This window comes from Ochlerotatus camptorhynchus, unplaced genomic scaffold, assembly GCF_037179485.1.
Source record: "Ochlerotatus camptorhynchus isolate MF236.1 unplaced genomic scaffold, CSIRO-AGI_Acam_v1.1 ptg001040l, whole genome shotgun sequence".
NCBI classification, from domain to species: Eukaryota; Metazoa; Arthropoda; class Insecta; order Diptera; family Culicidae; genus Ochlerotatus; species Ochlerotatus camptorhynchus.
In genome coordinates, this window is record NW_027041457.1 from 4,610 (window position 1) to 26,258 (window position 21,649).

A 21,649-nucleotide genomic window follows, 5' to 3' on the forward strand; every position below is an offset into this window, starting at 1 on the left:
GCAGCGTTTCGTTTTAATACTCCTCCCAAAGCATCACAAGGGCCCTTTCCATGACAAGTTGCGAAAAAATTCCACTCGGCAGCAATGCCAAAATCTTTTAGCATGTTGCATAAATTAAAAGCGGTCATCTTATTTTTATATTGGCTTCCTGATCCATCTGAGAAAAAGTAAATCTGTTGTAAGTTTGGCAATTTACATTTTATGAACGCTAGACAATGCGTAAGAAATAAACGAACTGCGACATGATTATGTTTAGTGAAATCAGCAATTGCAATAAAACTAGTAAATTTCAAATCGTTAGATTCTTCGTCTTTAAAATAAATAGCACAAGGGTGAATAGTACATTGGGCGTTCGCCCAATGAAAGCCTTGAACTGCATCCTGCACAACGAAAGAATAATTCTCCGAAAAATCACAGATTATGATGCATTCTGTAGCTTTCAAATTGCTTTTGACGTGTTTCATGTAATTTGCCTGTTGCTCAGCTATAAAGTTATGCGGCAATAAATTGAATAATTTTTCTAAAAAAGTATAAATAAATTCCTGTGTGTCCATTTCAACTAAGTCCATAATGCATCTCTCTACTTGACGCCATTGTTTGAATTGTATTGATTCAACATGTCCGTTACTAAGAATAGTCATTAGTTCTGTGGCCAAAATTTGCGTTCCTGAACAATTTTTGCAACACTGCAGCCAGCATTGTTCACTTGGATTTTGACAAATTATTTTTTTAAACAAATCGTGATAGGAATCAACACCATCTGGGAGTGATTGTCTGCTTTGTAGTGTTTTAAAAATAAGTTTAACGTTCTGATGATATATACAAACGCATACGGTATGCGTGCCACTTGTCCCTGCCGAAATGCAGTGTTTCGGACGGTTACTGGCGAACATGGAAAATCCTATTTTAATATCAGGATATGTATTTTTAAAGATGGAGTACGCCTCCTGCAAGTTACACAAAACTAATCTTCTTTGTACGTAGATTTCGCCTTCATCATTTTTAGATATTAAATAATCTCTTTTCCCCGGACAAACACGACTTATATCGTCACTATTGTAAAAAACACGAACAAGCATTATCGTTGGTTCTCCTAATGAAGCTCTGCTTAACCTCTTTACAGGCACCGACATTATTCCTTTCTCTTGCTGCAGTGCTTTTGCTTGGTTGGCCATATGTTGGGAAACATTGAACTCCTTCATAATTCTATATGTAGACCAACTTTTGGGAAGTGTGGTTAAAATCCTGTATCGCTCATTGCTGTCTCTTGTTTCTTTATATTTATCCTTAAGTTGTATAAGGAATTCATTTTCGTCTGACAAAGGTGCGTTGTTGGTGGTAACGATCGATTCAGAACTGGTTGTTTCCACTGACTCTGAAAATAAATATAAAAAAATGATTGATTATTAGAAAAAAAGACATACAAATGATTTTATTTTTATTATTTACCTTGGGGGAAAAGGAACCATTCTGGACGGCTCCGCAACGGCAATCGATTCAATACTGGTTGCTTCGATGGACTCTGAAAAATGATTGCAAAAAAGAAGAGTTTAAGTTAGTAGTTAGAAGAAAAGAATTGAAATTTAAAGAAGAATCACATGAATTTTCAAATAACGTACCTGCAGCAGCGATTCTGGATGGTCCTGCAACGGCTTCTTCGGTCACGGCATCATTGGGTTCATATAGTTTGTGGTAGCATCGTTGACAAATGAAGGAGCTACTCTCATCTATTTTAATCTTTTTTTCCACTGCATAATCGTACAATTTATTGGTGATTTTTCTGGCACTTGAACTCAACATCCAAACATCACACATTGAACACTTACGTTTCATTTTTAGATATTCTTCAATTCAACTGTTCTAGTAGGAAACTTTGATTTCTAACTGATCATTTCTTTCATAACATTCGTTGTTTTATGTGAAGCATTATATCGTACCTACGAGTGAGTGATATACCTATGAGTCTAAGCTGTAACTCATAGGTATATCACCTGTTCGTAAGCAATGACGTCACTTCAAACAGCTGTTTCAGGTAAATAGATGAATATTGCGAATAAATACAAACACCACCAAACATTTCCAAATGTCACTAACACCGCGAAGCCTATTGGGCTGGAGCTTATGTAAAAGTCATTGCCTACGAACGAGTGATATACCTATGAGGTACAGCTTGGACTCTTAGGTACTGATGCAACATGCAAAAATGTTTTGGCATTGCTGCCGTGTGGCATTTTTTCGCAACTTGTCATGGAAAAGGCCCTATGGGAGGAGTATTGAAACGAAACGCTTTAAAATTTGAGTATACGAAGGGAAAGGTAGGATCTGCAATGTTTAAAACTTGGTCTACGTGGTTTATGGACGGCCCGCAGGTTGAACTGAATGTTGCACCCAGCTTGTAAGTTACTCATAGATTTCATTAGTCACAGCTGCTGTGACTCGATGGAGACGCATTGTGAACTACCTTGCGTCTTCATCGTTTCCATGCACGTGTGGTGCATATATTGCGGAACAATATTTTTTTATTTAAAAAAAATTGTATCTCCAAAACTGCTTCTCCGAAATCGCTAATTTTTTGATGTGTTATGTAAAATTAAATGATCTTTCAATTAAAAATACTAAAATAAGAAGTTGTTGAAGACCCTCGCAGTGAAAATCAAGAAAAAGCATTTGTAACATATTTTTTCCTACAAAATCAAATATCTCTGAGTGTTTCATAATTTTTCTTAAAACTACATTAAAACATCTTTCATTTGAAGGGTCAATCGTAAAAATCGGTCAAGAGGTTCAGAAGTTATAGACATTTTTGAAAAAAAAATGATTTTTTGGATCACCCTAACACGGAAATGGTCACCCTGATGGCGCAATAAAAAAATACGAGTCTAATATTTTTTGATAAGGAAGAACTATACCAATTTTCATGAAATTCTGAGACCCACTATAACTTTTTTCTATGGAATTGCTGTATATATATATATATATACAGCCATTCCACAGCAAAACGATATAGTGGTTCTCAGAATTTCGTAACAATTTACAGTTTTGTTCCTTATCGAAAAATATTAGACCCGTATTTTTTTATATTTTCTCATTAGGGTGACCATTTTCCTTTTAGGGTGGTCCAAAAAATCGATTTTTTTTTTCTATTTTTCCAAAAATGGCATTTTAAACCATTGAACCGATTTGAATGATCAAAATATCAAATGAAAGGTTATTAAAAATACTTTTCAGAAAAAAATAAACTTTTTTGAATATTGGAGTTTTGTATCGAAGAATTTTGATTGTATTTGTTTTTTATGGTTTTCATGGTTTGTAGACAATGGGCGTAACACGTTTTTATATTTTTTTTTTGAAAATTTAGGCTTTTCTACACACAATATCAAAAAATCAGCGATGTATTTGTCTTCGTTTTTTAGTTACGATTTTTTGAAATTATCGTGTTTAGAAATTTCGCTCATTACTCCAATATGACTAGATTACCCTGCGTCTCCATTGGTACATAGCTGACATAGTCACATAATCCATATCAATTTTCTGCTTCTGCATTTATAGGCTTGTTTATTCAAAGTGAATACTTCACCAAGTTTCGCTTCGCTTCGTCGTAATGGTCTTTTGACATGTGAAAAACTCATAATCTCCCATACCGAAGACATGTTAAAAGATGCATACAAATAATATAATTGTTTTTCAAACATCTAGGGGAATTTACGTATTCTCGGCAACCTAAGCAGCGACCTTCTTTCTATAGCCTTTTTCTCTAAGGAACGCACACATATGCAGTATTGGTTTGCTTACAATCTTTTGCTGCCAGCTGCTCTAACAATTTCAGTCGAAAGAATTGTCAAAAACTGTTTTGAAACGCTTTTACAAAGCTCCAATCTTCTCTAGTGAGAGCGAGTATTGTCGGCAACCACTTTTTCTTCGGCAACCGTTCCATTTGAACTGCATGTAAATCTGCTGTTCTATTATCGGCAACTCGAAATTAGCTACAATTTGTAGTGCGTGTGTTTCATTTCAAGAAAACCTTGCTAGATTGCTTTTTCTCAATGGTAAAAATATAGTCAAATTGAAGCTGAAAGCATAAAGAATCGTTTGCATGCATACAGCGAAGTGTTTTTGTAAGAAAATCCAGTGAAAATAGTGTTTCAATTTGGGTTGCCGAAAATAGTCTGGCATGCCGAAGCCGTCATTTCCCCTATTTCAAGCGGATATAATTTATTTCTATTACAAATTTTACGTTCTCCTTCAGAGCTTTATGAAAAATTCCAAAATATGAAAAACGAAAACAAAAACAAAAACCGCATCTCCAACAGGCAAGATTGACTGATTCCTTCCACTTCGCGTTTTTAGGAGCATTAATCGCAACATCCAGAAGTCATGTAGATTCTGTGTAGCGAACACATTGATGCATTTTGAACTTCTTACAATAAGTGGCCGAGAAAATTCGAAGTGGTAAATTAAATTATATCAAAAAAAGATTCCGTCAATCGTGTTCGTAATAGACACATTTTCAAATCAAATACTTGCAATCATGAATACATTCCATAGTTTTCATGTTGCATCGCACAGCCCAACAGCCCCAGCACTTTACTATCTTGCTCTCTTCTTTTTGCCAGTCGATTTCTTGCTGTTATCTATTAATGCCTTAAATTTTTATTGTAAGAAATCAAGTTTTTGGGTGCAACTGTCCATAACTACAGCCACCACCGAGCAGCGGTCATTAAAATGTTAATCAAAATATTTTATTCGCTGTCATAATCGTAAAACATTTTTGCTATCAAAAGTGTTGCTCGATGACAGGGAGTAGCATGTACGAACCCAACCAGAAGCAACGAAGCGCGGGCGTCGTCTCCTCTATACATAAATTAAATATCTATCAACAGCAGCAGCAGCACCAGCAAACAACAACACTATAATGCCCCGGCGAGCGATGATGACGAGAACTTTAATATCTTTACCTCCCATGATGTCCGGCCGAGAAAAGTGAGGAATCCCTGTCGCTACCCTCCAATTTACGCGCAGTGCAAGGACGAATGATTGGGCCTTCATTGGGTTCGCGTGGAGGCTGGAGATGACGCTCGGTCAAGCGCATCCTACGGCACAGCATCCCGGTCCGAGGTGATTTTGGCCAACTTCTATGATAGTTACGAACCTGTAAGTAAATGAACATCCAAATGGCTTAATTATATGTGGTGGTTACTATGTGGATGTATACCAAACAGGAAGGAAAAATTGCAATCGCTAGCTGTCTCGCAAAATCATTCTTATATCGAACTACTTGTTAAACTTAATTTTCCGCAGTGTCAATCAATCAATTTACAAACTTAAAGTTCACCTAACGCCGTGAACCCGTTCGATGCGATGCTGCTGCTACATCCCCTGAGTGAGTCAGGAGACCATGTTATGAAGCATAAAACATGTGCCACCGCTTCGGCTGCTGACTGGACTGCTGATGGGCGATCGCCAGCATGTACGTTTGCTACATGGTGTGGAGTCGGATTTACTTTTCCGAGGAGAAAGATTGAAATCATAATACGTCAACAGCACGGGAGACAATAAGTCATCAAGCGTGGACAGTGCTGTCACGGTGGACTGGGGAGATTCAGCAGCTCACCCCTTACTGTTGCTGCTGGTTGGTACAAGCCGGTCGACTGATGGAGGCCTGCAGTCGCGATGAAACTGTCTCGCAAATGTGCTGCGCTAGGGATACCCTGTCTTTTTTTATTAATTCTTTTTTAACTACATTTCAACTGGTGGCTGGTTCATCTCCTCTACAATCTCTTTGGTCGATACGTTATTTGCCTATTAATTAATGTATATCCCAATTGTGCACAATTAAGTAGAACTTACAGTGCCCTTACAGTTATTTTTCTTGGAAGCAGAAGTTAGGTCTGCAAACGTAGTGATCGGACATGTTTTACGCTACGAGGGATAAGAAGAGGCTTAAATTAGTCAAGAATATATGTAATACGTTTTTATACCACAACATGTGCTTTTTGTATTCTAGTGACTTAAACACATACATATAAGGTCATTCGTGAATCGTCAGCAAACCCCTACTCAAAGCTCGTCTCCACAACACGTGGTTGATTTTGTTACGATTTGCTACTGATTCGCTCTTCAATTCAATGATTTTATGAAAACTGCAACGTAGGTTTGTACATAACAACGTAAAGTAAATGGTGTTTATTTGTTAAGTTTCCGACTTTTGGATATTAATTAATGAGAGCATCGGTCATACAGTCTAGCGATATCAAACAGCAGTTAAAAAAACTACTATTTGAGCTCGCTAGACTTCACAGTCTCGACTTTCATTAGTAAAATGTCATCACACAAAATTATTGTCATCTTTTGATATGGTAATTCCTCTAAAATCTTAAATACATCAACATTATAAAGATACTGTGTAGTAGAATTAAAAGAAAACACAACGTAATAAGCTTAATATTAAAATTATTTGATAAAAAACCAGATTGTAAGATTGTAGTCTAAAACTGACTCAAACTTTAGGAAGAAAAAAAAACTCACATTAAATTGACTTTTTTCTATTTCATGTTCAGATAAAATTCGAAGGGTATTTTTTTCCTTTGAAAACTAAACATAAAAATTTTGTTTTTGAACACTCCCACATTCGATAATGAGAGCACCCATCTTACTAGCACGGTGGTTGGAAGATATTTTATCGCTGTCGCTTGGTCGGTTCGAAAAATAAATTGTCAACAGTATCGTATTACAAGGAGTTTTTTTTTTCTCCACTGCGCCTAATGCTCTGGATTAAAGAGAACGCTTTTTCTTCTTCTATTTTTCTTTCATTGTACTCAATGTACAGTAGATCGTGTGTAAAATTTGATAATACGATATCTAGAGTTACCAATTTCAGGGATTGAATATTTGCATTCAGTTTAATGCGCATCTGGCCACCCTGAACCGTAAACATTTGTGCCCTGTGCTATTTTTTTTCGGTTGACTGTCCACGAGTCAAGTAGCGAGATTCGTCGTTGGTATCAGGTTAAAAGCAAAGGCTAAATTCGATGGAAATCATCTCTGCGCTAATTTGGTTATATCAAAATTGACAATTGCCAACAAAGTATTGTGCGTAAGGGAAGGGAACCATCGGCGAAAAAAATACAATAAAGGTGCGTCGAAAGAAGTATCCGCTATCTTCTTTGGACTATTATTGGCTTGGATCGATGGACTTCTAGGCAGGCAGCGTAACCCAGACTAGGGATTCAAAATCTAACCGGTAGGTCTTGTCATTTCACTTCGATGAGTATTGATAATGTTCGCTTCAGTGAATCTTTTAGCTGGCAATATTTGTTTAAACATTTTGATGGTTTACTATAAGGCATGAACTCTATGCTTATAGTAGACGAACTAGCCAAAATCTTAAAATGTAATAATGTAAATAAAGTAAAAAAATAGCATTTATATCAGTATAATATTATCTTCAAATTGTATTACTAAAACAACTATTCATGATTTTATCCTAAAACAAGATTACAATTAAGCTAAATTTTGAATAGCAATGCTCAATTTTGCTGCTATGGCTTTATCAGAATTTTAGTTATGAAAATGACAGTGGGGTTTTGAAATATGCATATGGTGCATATCAGTGACATAAATTACGTTTTTCTTTGCAGAAATAAAGGTGTACATTTTTGAAGAAAGTCGTAGACAGCTAATGTCAAGCAACCTTGTAAAAAATACTTTTTTGCATCTCTTGGATCGACCGATTTAGAGCAATTCTCTTGAATTGACATAAGGTGTTTCTAAAAAAAAAATCATTTTTTTTTTATATCAAACTTCTTAGAAAGTTGATATTTGTTATATTTACCCCAACCTGAGATATTAGCATTCAAAAAAACCATATTTTCATAAGAAAAACGTCAATAACTCTTGAACGGCCAAATATATCGAAAGTTCTGCATGGCAAAACTTGCGTCTTCAAAAGTTCCAAAAGTTATCTGGTGGCCACTGATCAGGAAAAACCAGGAAAACCGGGAATTAACCTGGAAAAACCACGAAATAACCAGGAATTATTACAGCTTAACATGTTTTGTGTATCGATTTTAGTCCTAATTGTTTTTCAAAATTTTAAAAATGATGATGATTTTTAGAACTAGCAGAATGTTGAAATGATTTGAACTGTCCATGATCTCTAAAATTTGTCAAAGCAAGAGATCTCGAAAAGTTTTCGGAATTCCTGATATTGAAAATTTTAATTTTTGAGGTCCTTTTCTTTTAAAATTAATTCTATATCTAGGATCTTGATTATTTTTCAAAGTCCGTGTGGGATGGTATCTCCTTGGTAGTTCTTCAGTATTTCAGAATTCTAACAGTGTTGTTAAATTTGAAATAATTATTTTTTTCTCTTCTGGTATCCTGCAATTGTTTTTAAATCCATGATTTTTTATTAGACTCCTAATTATCATGTAGATCTTGATATCGTCGGCGTAAAACACATGTCGATTTCATTGATGACTAGGCCGCGAATTGCTTCCTTGAGGTACTCCGGAAGTGTTGGAAAATGTATCAGATGGTACAGATTTTAACAGTGTGCGACTAGATAGATAAGATCTGAACCAATTGACAAAAGCAGGATGCATGCAAGAATATTTCAAATTGTCTATGACTGCTTCGATATGATGCGTTGAGATTTCAAAGGTACTGAATTCGATCCCTTGTAGTAGCATCGAGTACAGCAATTATCTGTGAGTCCGGTGCCACTGAATTGTTGAAAGCAGTCTTGTAATGTTCCACGAAGAGGTTGCATTTACCTTGCAGCGTACTGGTGCAGGTGTCTTTAAGGTGCATTTCCACAGGCAACCCATTTTCTTTCCTTTTGGAATTGACGGGGTTTTTCGGGTTCCTACGCAGGCGGTTCTGCGTCCGAATCACGTATCGTTTGTAAAGAAAACGAATGTACAGTCGATAACTGTTACTAGCTTGAGTGAATAAATGCTTTAAAACTGGGCAACGAGAACGGCAGAAATTTCGTAGAGCATGTGATCTTATTCGTTTCTGTTTTCATAAACGAAAATTGGACCACGGTGGCTTAAGGGCAGGTCGGCGAAGAAGAACAAAGCTGATAATGGCTTGGGTAATATTTTCATTGAATTAATCCACTGCATCATCCACACGGCTGTCATCTCAAGAGCCAACATATATATAAGTATGGACTGGCCTATCGGTCCCAAGTACATCGATTAACGTATCCCATTCTAGTCGAAATTCTAGTACTCCATTATGTTTGTTTTGATTCGCTAAGAAAGTTTGACAGATAAAATGATGGTTTCATGGATTTTCCTATGTTTCGAGGGGTGCATCATTTACCTTGGGGACCGAAGAGAGTACCTGAGCTGAGCCAAAAATATGAGCACGTTTCTTCGGGACCTTCTGGTTTTAGAGTTACCTCTATGGAAGTACTGTGTCTAATGCTGCGGAACCATTGATCGATCTCGATTGGAATCATCCTGCCCTTGAGGTCACCGTTCAACTGCTGCTCCCTACACTATTCGAGGATGTCGTTGATCTGTAGAGCTTAGAGTTTTATCATGCTGATTTCAAGACATTTTGTGAGACAATCTTTGATATTAATTGGCAGACTCTTGAGATGCCCAGGGTGGAAAGTCTCCTTAAAAAAGATATATATAGATGGGCATCTCCAAAAAAAAATAAGCTATCGGACTCGGATACCGTTTTTTATATTTTTGCAGGCTATGGCTACACGCAAATTATTGCCATTTGACAAAATCGTTTTATTAATGCTCCAGTAGACTGGACCGCTCTGAAAAAATAATTACGTTTAGATTTATTTAAATAGTGGAGAAAAAAATATAAAACAATCACATTTTGTTTTTTTTTTTTCAAAAAGATCACGTGTAAAAACATTTTTTATAAGTCATCATGACATAAAAAGTTGGACTCAAAAAACCACAAAACATCAACTTTTCGATTTTGCTGGGGTTCCATTTTTTTCATGATGAAAAATATTCTCGGGGCGGAAAACTTCCTCTTGTAGACTGTCAATTGGTTGTAGCTCCAATCAGTAGGCAACGTGCACGTCACGAATACAAGACAGTTTCCAACTTTTGCTTCCAGATGGCGATTCAGCGAAACAAAAGAGCGTAGGGGTAGATAGGAAGGCATTGACATTGATCACACAAAAAAAAACACTATCACAAATCACCACGAAACGTCCGTTAACTCAACAAATATCGCACTTGGCAAAAACCGGAGTATATCAAACTGTCACGAATTCAGTCTATGCAATTTGAAAGCACGAATTCACTCGTAAAAAGAAACAAATCACGTCGATTAAAAACCACTCAAAAACAAACAAGAACAGTTTTGCTAGATTTATGTTATATTGACATTTTTGGATACGTTTTAATGGTTATATGGTGAATTAATTTTTTAATCATATTTGGACAACGATATACCACCCCTTATCGCCTAAACCCCCTTTTACAACTTATCGACTTCATCAAAATATTAGTTCGATTTATTTCGATTACTTCGATTATTCCTAAAAAGTGTCCAAATAAACTATCCCCAACGATAGTAAAGGAAGTCTTCACTCTACTAATACAGTCACTCAATGTCAATATATTACAAACTATTTTCAAGACCACCAATTTCGTTAGTTTAAGATTCATTGACGAATCTTTTATGGATCATTTGCAATATGTTTATGGGTGATTCGTACAATTTCAATGCTCATTCTTTAGAAATTTAGCCACACATTTTTATAAATGTTTTGCTAAGTTATACACATGGTTCATATTGATATTTTTGTTGGATTATTCACACCTTTTAAGAGATTTTGACCATAGTTTAATGGATCATTTGAGTGTTTTAAGGGGCATTTTCAATTTTTCATTTATTAATTTGTATATTCAAGAGTTTGTTTGCCGTTTTATAGCTCTTACTATTTTATTCCAAAGTTCCTGTGAAAGTCGCTTCAGATTATTTTTAGACTATTTGCAAATATATATAGTTTTGTTCAATAAATTTAATCGATATTCCTGCGTCTAATAGATTTGTATGGTGTGATTTGATTTTTCTGCACACTGAAAATCACTTCGGTAAACCTTTAGAATGCACCACTGTTAAAGGATTTTTTTATGTTATAAACTGTCTCAAAAACGGAAATTAAACCTTGCGATTGTTATATGAGCAATACACAAATAAAGTGCATTACTAACGGCGCCGGTGGTGTAGTGGTAAGCGTGATTACCTCTCACCCCAGCAGGCCTGGGTTCAATCCCAGTCGGCGCCGCCGGGATGTTCTGAGTCATAACATCTCTGATCACGTCTTCCTTCGGATGGGAAGTAAAGCCGTTGGTCCCCGGTTCATGAGTTGATGGGTCGATAGGTAGGGTCCAGGTGTGGGAGCTGCCTTCCTGGCACGTCGGTAGCATTGGTGCTCAGCACGGAAAACAAGATCGACGAAAAAAACAAACAAAAGGAAAAAAAAAAAAAAAAAAGTGCATTACTGAATCAATATTAGTCGAATAAAGCCAAAAATAGATACACTGTCTATAAAATCCATTAACCATTAACCAACAATACAATGTCTATAAAAAATCATTGGACATACAAAAAAATAATTATGATGCAAATTTCGTAATAGTAAATTCATCCTAAAAATGTACAACAATTGTATCCGATGACTCGGCAAACTCGATGAGGAGCATCAATAAAATATTTGTGAGTCAAATCGAAAATGTAATAAAAGATAAACAGAAGCCATCAGTGCCAAATTAAAATTACTATTTCCTCTTCAGCGTATGTAAAACATCATCAGTGGGAAAAGTGTATCGATTGAATTGGTATAATTAAATATTGAAAACAGTGCCATTATCATTACATGAATTTAAAAACAAAACAATTGCATTGTTTCTACACATTTCCAAAAGATGAAAACAAGCACAAAATGCTGCATGGAGCATAGTTATTAACCACTGTCATAATTCAGCATCCCAGATTTACAGCGAAACGCCAAATACCGCATGCCAACTGTGGCGTATCCAATCAGAGCCATATTCTCTATCCAAGAAAGAAGGCAATTAAAACCAAGCCTACACTCGGGAATTTTATTAACGTTTGCGTTCTGTTCTCAGGACTCAATGCATGCTTCAAGTTTGCCGATAGTTTCTAGTCCTTTGTATGTGTGTGGGTTCCTTCTTTTTGACTATGAAAAACACACTTTATCTTGAACTTCTTCTTGTACTAAACCTTCCGTTTGTGATTTAGTTTCTATTCCAGTCCTTTTAATGTGTTTTTTCCATTTTACGGTTATTCGCATTTTCCTTGTCGCCTTTCGGCACTGATGCGTCGCCGTGGATGGAACGTATGCACAAAAACATAAAAGAAGCATGAACTCAAAAGAAAACCATGCACGGTGAAATTTGTAGGAGTTGTTTATGCTTCTATGCTTCTCATCTGTTGAGCGGGTAAGAATAAGTATGAAAGAGAGAACTGGCGAAAAAACATAAATAAAACTACGCCGAATTTGCTTCATGCTTTAGGCACTTTTCGTTGTATGATTCGTTTAATGTGATTTTATACTTATCTATTGTGTTCGTGATAGAAAATCATACAGAGCCGGCCTTAGGAGTGTATGCCACTCAGGGTCAGGATACATTTTCACTATATATTTATTTATATAAATACGTACGTATTCCCTATCTGCAACCTTTAATACTGATTAGAACTGCGTTCACACTATAGATTGATAACATACAGAAGCATGCTAATTAACTTTCCACGCCTTTCAATGATTTTTTTTTTCCTTAATATCCTTATATTGATATATTGATCCTTGATATTCAGTACTTTTAAGTGGTTTAACGTCTACAGTAGAGTAGGGTGCGGTAAAAGTTCTACCTTAGTTGAAACATTAGCAAACGGCATTCGCTAACGTACCGGGTGATTCGGAGTAACTATCACTTTAAAAAATGTTCATGACGATTGAACACTCCGGTTTTTTAAAGATGGGACTACTTCCAATTATGAGCAGTAGAGTCCTGTCAAATTTTCCATGCTTTGTTAATATAAAAAAAATACATTACAAAATATTGAACTAAGGAAAACTTCTAGCAAACTTAATAAACAAATAAATGTATGCAATTCTCAATGGGTAAAAATAATATATGTTCAAGTATGTTTGTTTAAAAGTGTGTAAAAATGTCAGCTTGTATTGATAGTGGGATTTGAAATTTCATTCATTTTCGGTTTCAAACATCCATGGACGTGGAAATGGAGAATGTTATAAATGTGTATAAATTCGTATTCTTTTGAAAACTCTTAGAGTCATTTGTTTTCGAGAGGTACAATCACAGGCACGGAATGATGACCATTTTTTTGTAAAATTTTTATTTGTTTTTTAAGTATGCTAGCAGTTTTCTTTAGTTCCATTTTTTGTAATGTATTTTTATTTATATTTGCAATGTAAGGAGACATTTTCAATATGTCTCAGAGCATTGAAAATTGCTCCAATGAGTTCTCTACACTTAATATTTTACTTTTTTAAATTCAGCCTATTGGCTTTCGGCTTAGTGACCTATTTAGCCTGGTGACCCATTCGGCCTAATGGCCCTACACTATTTTCTGAATTTGGTTAATATCGAAATTTACGCAATAATAGCGATTTATCTCAATAACGGCAACTATTGCTGAAAAAAAAATTGTGTTTGAGACTGGATTAATTATGTACATACATGTGTAAAAAGTTTAAAGTAAAATCACAACACATCGATAAATATGTTGACCATATCATGCGTCCTCCCATCCCAATGCAACCCTGTAAAACGATGAATATAATACGCCAGCAGCTGGTCGCAGCCGCAGGAATTCTTAGAAAAGGAACATATTTTGGAAGAAGAGCGAGCACGAGAGAACTATTTCAGAATGTAATTGTGAGAAAGCTAGCAAAGATTAAAGATTTTTCGTTCGTTTAATTTCGAAAATAGATTATGTTCGGCGTACTATTGTGCCGGGGCAGTCATCAGGATCCGGTGACGATGATAGAGTGCGGGAGAGAGTAAGAATGTGTACCAGTAAAGTTTGCAAAGGGAAACGGCACAAACAAAGTGTAGACACACAGCTGAAGAGAAAGAAAACATGAAAACCTACCGAACAAAATTGATTGCTGATTTCGATCATGCACTTTACGATTGCTTGAATACACAAGAGCTTCCTGGCCCCGAGTAGGTGTCATGTTTCTCCCCTACTGCAGCGAAGTGTATTTTCCCACGGTGTCTGACACATTGAATGTATTTGCGCAGGTGAAATCATTTCCCATGGCTCGAAGGAAATAAATAACGTTCGGATCCTTACCGTTTCCCGCTTTTGCATATCATCGTAATTGTTCTGTACAGAGGTGAGAAGGTGAAGCTCATTAGTTTTATAAACTATGAAAACATCATTGTGCTTGTCATTTCCAATTATCGTGGTGGTTTATCCTCAGATGGGGCTCAGATAACCTAGTCAGTAAAGCCGGAAGCGGCGGGTTCGATTCCCGGTCTGGTCAAGGAAATCTTTCGGGTTGGAAATTGTCTCGACTTCTTCTCTGGGCCTACAAATTCATGCATTGATTGGCATAGAAAGCTCTCAATTAATAACCGTGGAAGTGCATCTAGAACACTAAGTTTAGAGCTGGTATGACACTCGCTACAGAAGGTTACAAACCCTAGAAGAAAGTTATCATATTAGGAGCACGCTTCAAAATCGTATAAAACTCTTTCCTATGTGAACAAGAAGTCCTGAAGATTAATTATCAACATGAATACTTTAACATAACACTTTTATATAAAAAATGCCGTAAAACGGTATCAATTTAATCAGCGAAATATATTTATCATTGATATTTTTAATTTTTCTACTAGTGCAGTATTTTTATTGCATCAGGGCATAAAAATGCATCATATTTCAGCATCATTAGACATACAAAGTTATTGTAAGTGAAAAAAAAACAATTAGGAACCTCAGGGATCAAATACACGCCACTGATGAATCTAACCCTGTTTCACGGTACATGTTATTCAAAAACTTTTCTAACAAAAAGATTAAATTTTTCCTCAATTTCACGCAGTAAAAATTATTTTGATATAATATCTTTACTAAAGCTGTAGTGCCATACTTTGACTATATGTTTAGTATTATTTCTGCTTGTAGTCAACGATTTACATAGTTGAAGATGCTAATTTCAAATAACAGACTGCAGTGGTAATTTTTATACGATAGATGGATGAGATGAAATTATAAAATTGATAGTTCCGTTAGAATACGGCAGTGTGAAAATTGCATATAGATAGTAGATAGCTAGCTTGGACAACTTTTAAGGAAGGTACAAATCGGTTTTTTCATCTCTCTTTACCAAACTCCCCCTTTGGAGAGGGATGGTGAGGGGCTCTTAAACGCCAAATTAATTCAAAACCGGCCTTAATAGTGCGAAAAGGATATGAAAATACCGGAAGAGTTGTCGACACGATTAAAAGTATCGAAATGGCAATGTAATATTAAAACTGAATAGGGTAAATGTTGGCTTCGGCACCCATTGACTGTTTTCGGCAACCAAAATTTAAACGTTAATTTTACTATGTTTTCCCATCAACGCACTTCCCTGAATGTGTCCAAACGTTTGTTTAGCCTTTCAGCTTCAATCTGATTATATATGAACGATCAAGCAATCCAGTAATGCTACATTTTTCTTCAAATAAAGCATACGCACTACAAAATGGGGTTGAATTCGAGTTGCCGATAATAGAACAGCTGGTTAACACGCAGTTCTAATGGGAAGGTTGCCGAAGAAAAAGAGGCTGCCGACAATAGTCACACTCACCTTAGAAGTTTGGAGCGTTGTAAAAACGCTTTCAAAACGTTTTGAAAAATTCTGTCGATTGGAATGGATAGAGAAGCAAGCAGCAGATGAATGTAAACAAACAGACACATCATATATGTGCGTGACGCTGAGAAAATGCTAGTAGAAGTGCAGACGCTGCTTAGATTGACGAGAATACGTAAATTCCCCTATATATATTCACCTTAAAACGTCCAATTGCCAAAAAGACTGCAAGCCGACATGCATAATGTTCTTAAAAATTAAAAAAATGGCATCAAAATCGCAAAAATGCTCTCAAAATGGCAAAAAGTCAAAATGTCCTGGCATGTCAAACTGGCATTTAAGTGTCAAAAAGGCCTTGAAATTACCAATATGATCTGAAAATAATTAAATTAATGAAAACCCCTGGAGAAAGCCAAGACAACCTTACCCCGGTGGTTATCTTTCGAGAAGCATTAAAAACCTGGGGGGATATGGCTGTCATTCTCGAACAACTTACGCCTACCCATCATGGATGCCCAATTGGATCTATTTGTAAACATTTCAAGCGTTGCAAGCAATGAAAATTAGTTCCATTTGTCAACATTGATCATCGTTCTTACCGAAGAAGCTGTGTTCTGATCGTAACGATTTGGAAATAGAAACCAATGCAAAGCTGACATGGAAAAATCAACGAAAAAATAATGAAGTGATCCTGTTACCTATTCAGTAGCCTGATGGGTAAGTTTGACTACTAGTATAATTTTTCAACCAATATTTACACTTTTCCACCAAATAACTTTTTATAAAGTGCTCAAATCTTGCGGCATAAAATGACATCAGAAATTCATCGCACCATGGCTGCAACTGAACTCATCTGTGGAAACGGCCTATTCTTTCCCTTCTGACCAATACTGATATTTGTACGTGAAGAAGCACCTTAATTATTAATTTGATAAGACACTCGGTCTTAGCCAAATGATAAAATGTTCACGCCGTAACAAATATGAACCACATATTTCAGATTGCTACAAGTTCCTTCTTCCCATTGGACAAGTTAAGAGTGTTATATGAATTTATCAATTTCAGATATTCACGATGAACGAAACAAGTGTCAGAACTAGGTTAAAGCTAACACTTGAACGTGAAACTAATGAAACGAATGTAACAAATCGACAGTGAGCATGCATAAGAGCGTAAACGCGATGATCGATTCTCTTCGTCGATTTTCTCTTTTGTTAATAATTAGCTAGAATTAAAGTTTCTCGGTACGTTTGCTGTTGCTTTTGATAGCCAATGCAACCTGTTATAACTCTGCATTGAACAAATTCTAGAAAATTGTTTCGTTAAGCTTTAGTAATGTAAAGAGAAAATCGATGAAGAGAATCGTTCGTCACGTATACGCCCTTATGCATGCTCACTGTCGAAATATATTTTATATTGAAATGTTTAGCATCAGTATTGATGTTCGTCGAATGGTTTTGATTGCCTTGAATTCATTGAAACCAGTCTGAAGGTTACAAGTGATTTTCCAATAAGTCGTTGAAGATGAGTAACATAAATTTGATTTATTGAAAGATTTATTTTAATTGATAACTGAGTTTTTCACACATACAGACATTCTTAACTGCCCTCAATGATTCGAGCCCTCGTATACAAACTGAGATTTTCTTTTCCAATAACCTTCAAACAAAATCTACTTTGTATACTTACTACGCGTAGATTCCTTATATGGGCGAATAGTTTTACAATATATTTCAAAGCGCATGTTGGAACATATTTCCACAATAGGCTTGATAAAAATGGATTTATGATCAGTTAAAACATCACTGTCTTTACGAGCGTGCTTTTCTAACTTATTCAAAGTAAATGTGGTTTGATGCTTTTGAACGCTTGAATCAACAAGTAAACTGTAAACTTCACAAAACACACGAATCATACTAATACAGGTATCGTAACACTTCATGAAATTTAGACAGGCCTTACATTTTACAGTTCGCACAACCTCTTTTCGAATAAATTCCACAGTTTGCTCACAGCAAAAAAATAATTTTGATATCACATCAAAGTGGATGCACTTCAATCGTGTCGAAAATAAGGTGTAATATTATTTGCCAAAAAGGACAAAATTATCATTAATACAGTGCATGGAGTGACATTACGCTGCTTTTACTGCATTTGTTTATTTTTGTGGCCATAAAAATTACATGAGATTTTTGACATGATTGAAGTGCATCCTCTTGGATGTAATATTAAAATTTATTTTTTGCTGTGCTGCAATGCTGAATCTTTTACGCTCTCGTCCACAAAATCATCCATCGGTTCTAGTTTGTCTGTCAGCATTCGTTCAATGTCATCAAAAACTTCACAGTGTTCCGTTACGACTGCTATCTAAAGCCACAGTAAGGATTGTTGTTTCACTAAAATCTTGACGGTTCGCAGTTACATTCTTGTTGATGAGTAGACGCTTGTATGCTGCTTTAAATTGCCCAGCACTAGGATTGTTGCTAGAGCCACCCTTTGCTCGGACATCCGCAAATTATGTTTCCAGGTAATCCTGGCTATACCTGTATGTCCTTATGTGTCTCAAAACTTCTTACTCAACAACAAGCTCTTTATACATATTCAGAAAACTTTGCATGTTAATTAAAAACCCTGAGAATCCACTGAGACTGGAGGATTGATTGTCCAGTTAACATTTGGTTTTATCTGATAAATGTACCGGCGTATAGAAAAACTGCTTCAATTTCTTCAAAATTGTCTTTGCTAAACGGTTTCTTGAAACCGGTATCTTGCATATCCTTGATGTTCATTATGTCGTACAAATTATTAATCCGACATCCAGCACAACCTTCATTTTTTGGTTTTTAAAGTTAATACATATCATATCAATATCATATGATGGTCTGATAATTTTGGAGCTAATTTCAAACCGGTAAGGTTCTGAAAGTCGTTCTGTGTTTTAATGTACGCCCATCTTGCCTCACCATTGGTGCGTAGAACAGACTGAGATGACATTATGTTTCTAACCAACTTCAGCATATGATACGCACCAAGTAAAACATATACTCGATGTGTGCCAGAGGGATGTTGGAAATGCGTTACGACGGGTGCAGCATTAATTATCAAGTTACAGCCAAGGGCATTAGCAACATAAAAATTGGTTGAAGTTCCATCGAATGTGACACCGACAACTTTAACGGTGACGTCTTCCAAAGCAACCAGAACGTTTCAATTATTAGCTTTTTGTCGTATGTTTTCAGTCCACAGATCAAAAAATATGCTACTGGTATTTTCCAGTCTTGTTCAACTGATGACACCATGAAAACAAGTGCTGCCTTAGCAGGTACCAGCTTATCTACATCGCACAAAAATGACAACGAATCTCCATAACTAACAACTCCATCGATTTTTTTTTCTTATGCGGATTCAACGAGTAGCCGGATCGCTACTTCATCCATTGATAAGTTTTTTTTTTTCCTTGATTTGATTTCCGTTGATCTTGTTTTTCGTGCTGATCACCAATGCTACCGACACCCGGAAGGCAGCTCCCACACCTGGACCCTACCACCTATCGACCCATCAACTCATGAACCGGAGGACCAACGGCTTTACTTCCCTTCCGAAGGAAGGCGTGATCAGAGATGTTATGCCTCAGAACATCCAGGCGGCGCCGACTGGGATTGAACAAAGGCCTGCTGGGGTGAGAGGTAAAAACGCTTACCACTACACCACCAGCGCTGCTGTTGATAAGTTTACCATCAACTGCCATCCTTCAGAAGACAAAGCTTTTGATTTTGAGTCCACACAAAACTTCAATAAATACATTGTAATCTGGTGGTAAACGTAGTAAATTGGTGAATTGCTTACCTGAAGTAGCACTTCCCCTTTTGAAGTAATTAGTATTAGAAAAATGTCCATGTTTTTTTGCGGTGTAAAATGTTTTGTTGTTTTAATCGTTGCGTATACGTTTCTGTGATCGTTGTAATTGTAATAAAACCTTGGTAATGCTTATTTTGTGGCCTTCATGGACAATGAGGAAACAACCTTGATGTCACCAGCATACCTTATTCTTTTTTTATCGTACGTGTACGAAGATGTGCCAGTTAACTCCTGCCGCAAAAGCATATTAGTTAAGCACGAGAAAATCCAGCATCGCATGATTAGTATTATCAGACGAATAAAACGGACAACACACTGTAAAGTTAACAATTACTTATAAAAAAAAACTGAAACATAAGCGAAAATATTTGATCAATATTGCGCATTTTATACCAAACTGGACAAATAAGCACGTTTTCATTTATTAAAAAATGTGATAAAAATGCGAGTTTCCGTCTAATCGACTTGGTGTCTTAGGTGCACTCATTCCTTAAGATGCAAGCTTCGAAGACACAAAAACGATTTGACGGAAACAGGCTCTACACAGATAAAAATTCTGAAATTTAATTTTGATGTTAACATTCATTCACGTAGACTTGTATTTCATTTCACGCAAACGAGCAACTTGCAAACAATGTTGTTTACAAAGATGAGCTTTTGTATACAATATTTGCTACATTGAATGAAATGTGTCAGAACTTTACATGATATATAATGTAAACGTATATGATATGTGACGCTCCATTTATGTGCATCATATTGAACAGACATTTACACTAATTTTCGAACTGTGTATTATCACACTTTTTGCATTTTTGGGGTATAGAAATTAAGTCGTATCGCAAACTTACCGCTTTTCTTGCAACGATGTACACAGTTCGAAAAAGTAGTGCAAATTTCTGTATAGTATGATGCACATAAATGGAGCGTCACATATCATATAAGTTTACACTATATATCATGTAAAGTTCTGAGATATTTCATGCAATGTAGCAAATATTGTATAAAAAAGCCCATTGTTGCAAACAACATTGTTGCTCGGTTGCGTGAAATGAAATACAAGTTTATGTTTACATCACTATTAAAATTCAGAATTTTAATCTGTGTACTGTACAACCGCTGATGAAGACTCCGACGAGGAGGCTCGTTCACGTACAAAGCTGCTTTGAAATACTTGTTTTCGGTTGGAGTTTGTGCATTGGACTTCTCAGGAAGCTCGACTATCTTAGGCAATCCGAATAGATGTCGGGAAGTATTCATCACATTATCGGCGGCGATATCTGACACTCCTTACTTTATAAAATTTAAGCCATATCTCCGAAATCGGTAGACCGATTTCAAAAAAATCAAATGGCGTTCAATGGAATCATAAGACCTTTCATTGGACGTTTGTTGCGTCCAATTCGGTGCTGTGGTTGCATAGAAACATAAATTACGTTATTTCATTACAGATGCACATACACACAAACACACACAGACATTTTCCGGTTTTGTCGAGAAACAGTTAAATGACATTATCATTAGTGATAGCCCACATCGACCTGGAAGTCGTTTCCGTATAGAACTATCAACAAATTAAGAGAAATTTCCAGTGGATACTAATGTAAACTTTTTGGAGAGGTTGGAAAGAACTTCCAGAGAAGCCGAAAAAAACATTCGCAGAATGTTGGATGAAACTTCTATAGAAAGCTGACCAACTTTGTTGGGAGATAAACATTTAGGAAATTTCGGCAGAAACTTTCAGATAATTTTCCAATGGATGTCAGAAGAAATTTTCAGGTACATTCTGAAAAAACTTCCAAATTCTTAAAAAAAAGCATCCAAGATCAAGCTTCCGCGGAAAGATGAAATAAAGTTATGGGAAAAATCCCAAGAAAAGTCAGATTAACATTTCGGGAGTAGTCTTAAGACAGGGAATGCAGATAAAAAAAACTAACAGGATAA

The 21,649-nt window shown here is 36.1% G+C and overlaps 1 protein-coding gene across 1 annotated transcript; it reads right to left on the bottom strand.

Moving 5' to 3' along the window:
* Positions 1-569: 569 nt before the first annotated feature.
* LOC135715934 (uncharacterized) lies at positions 570-19,595 on the bottom strand (the record flags this gene model as incomplete). Its single annotated transcript, XM_065238866.1, has 3 exons — positions 19,548-19,595; positions 1,450-1,522; positions 570-1,375 (listed from the first exon to the last, which is right to left on the bottom strand). Coding segments are annotated over exons 1-3 (927 nt in total), but the record flags the coding sequence as incomplete, so codon positions are not given.
* Between the last annotated feature and the right edge of the window lie 2,054 nt (positions 19,596-21,649).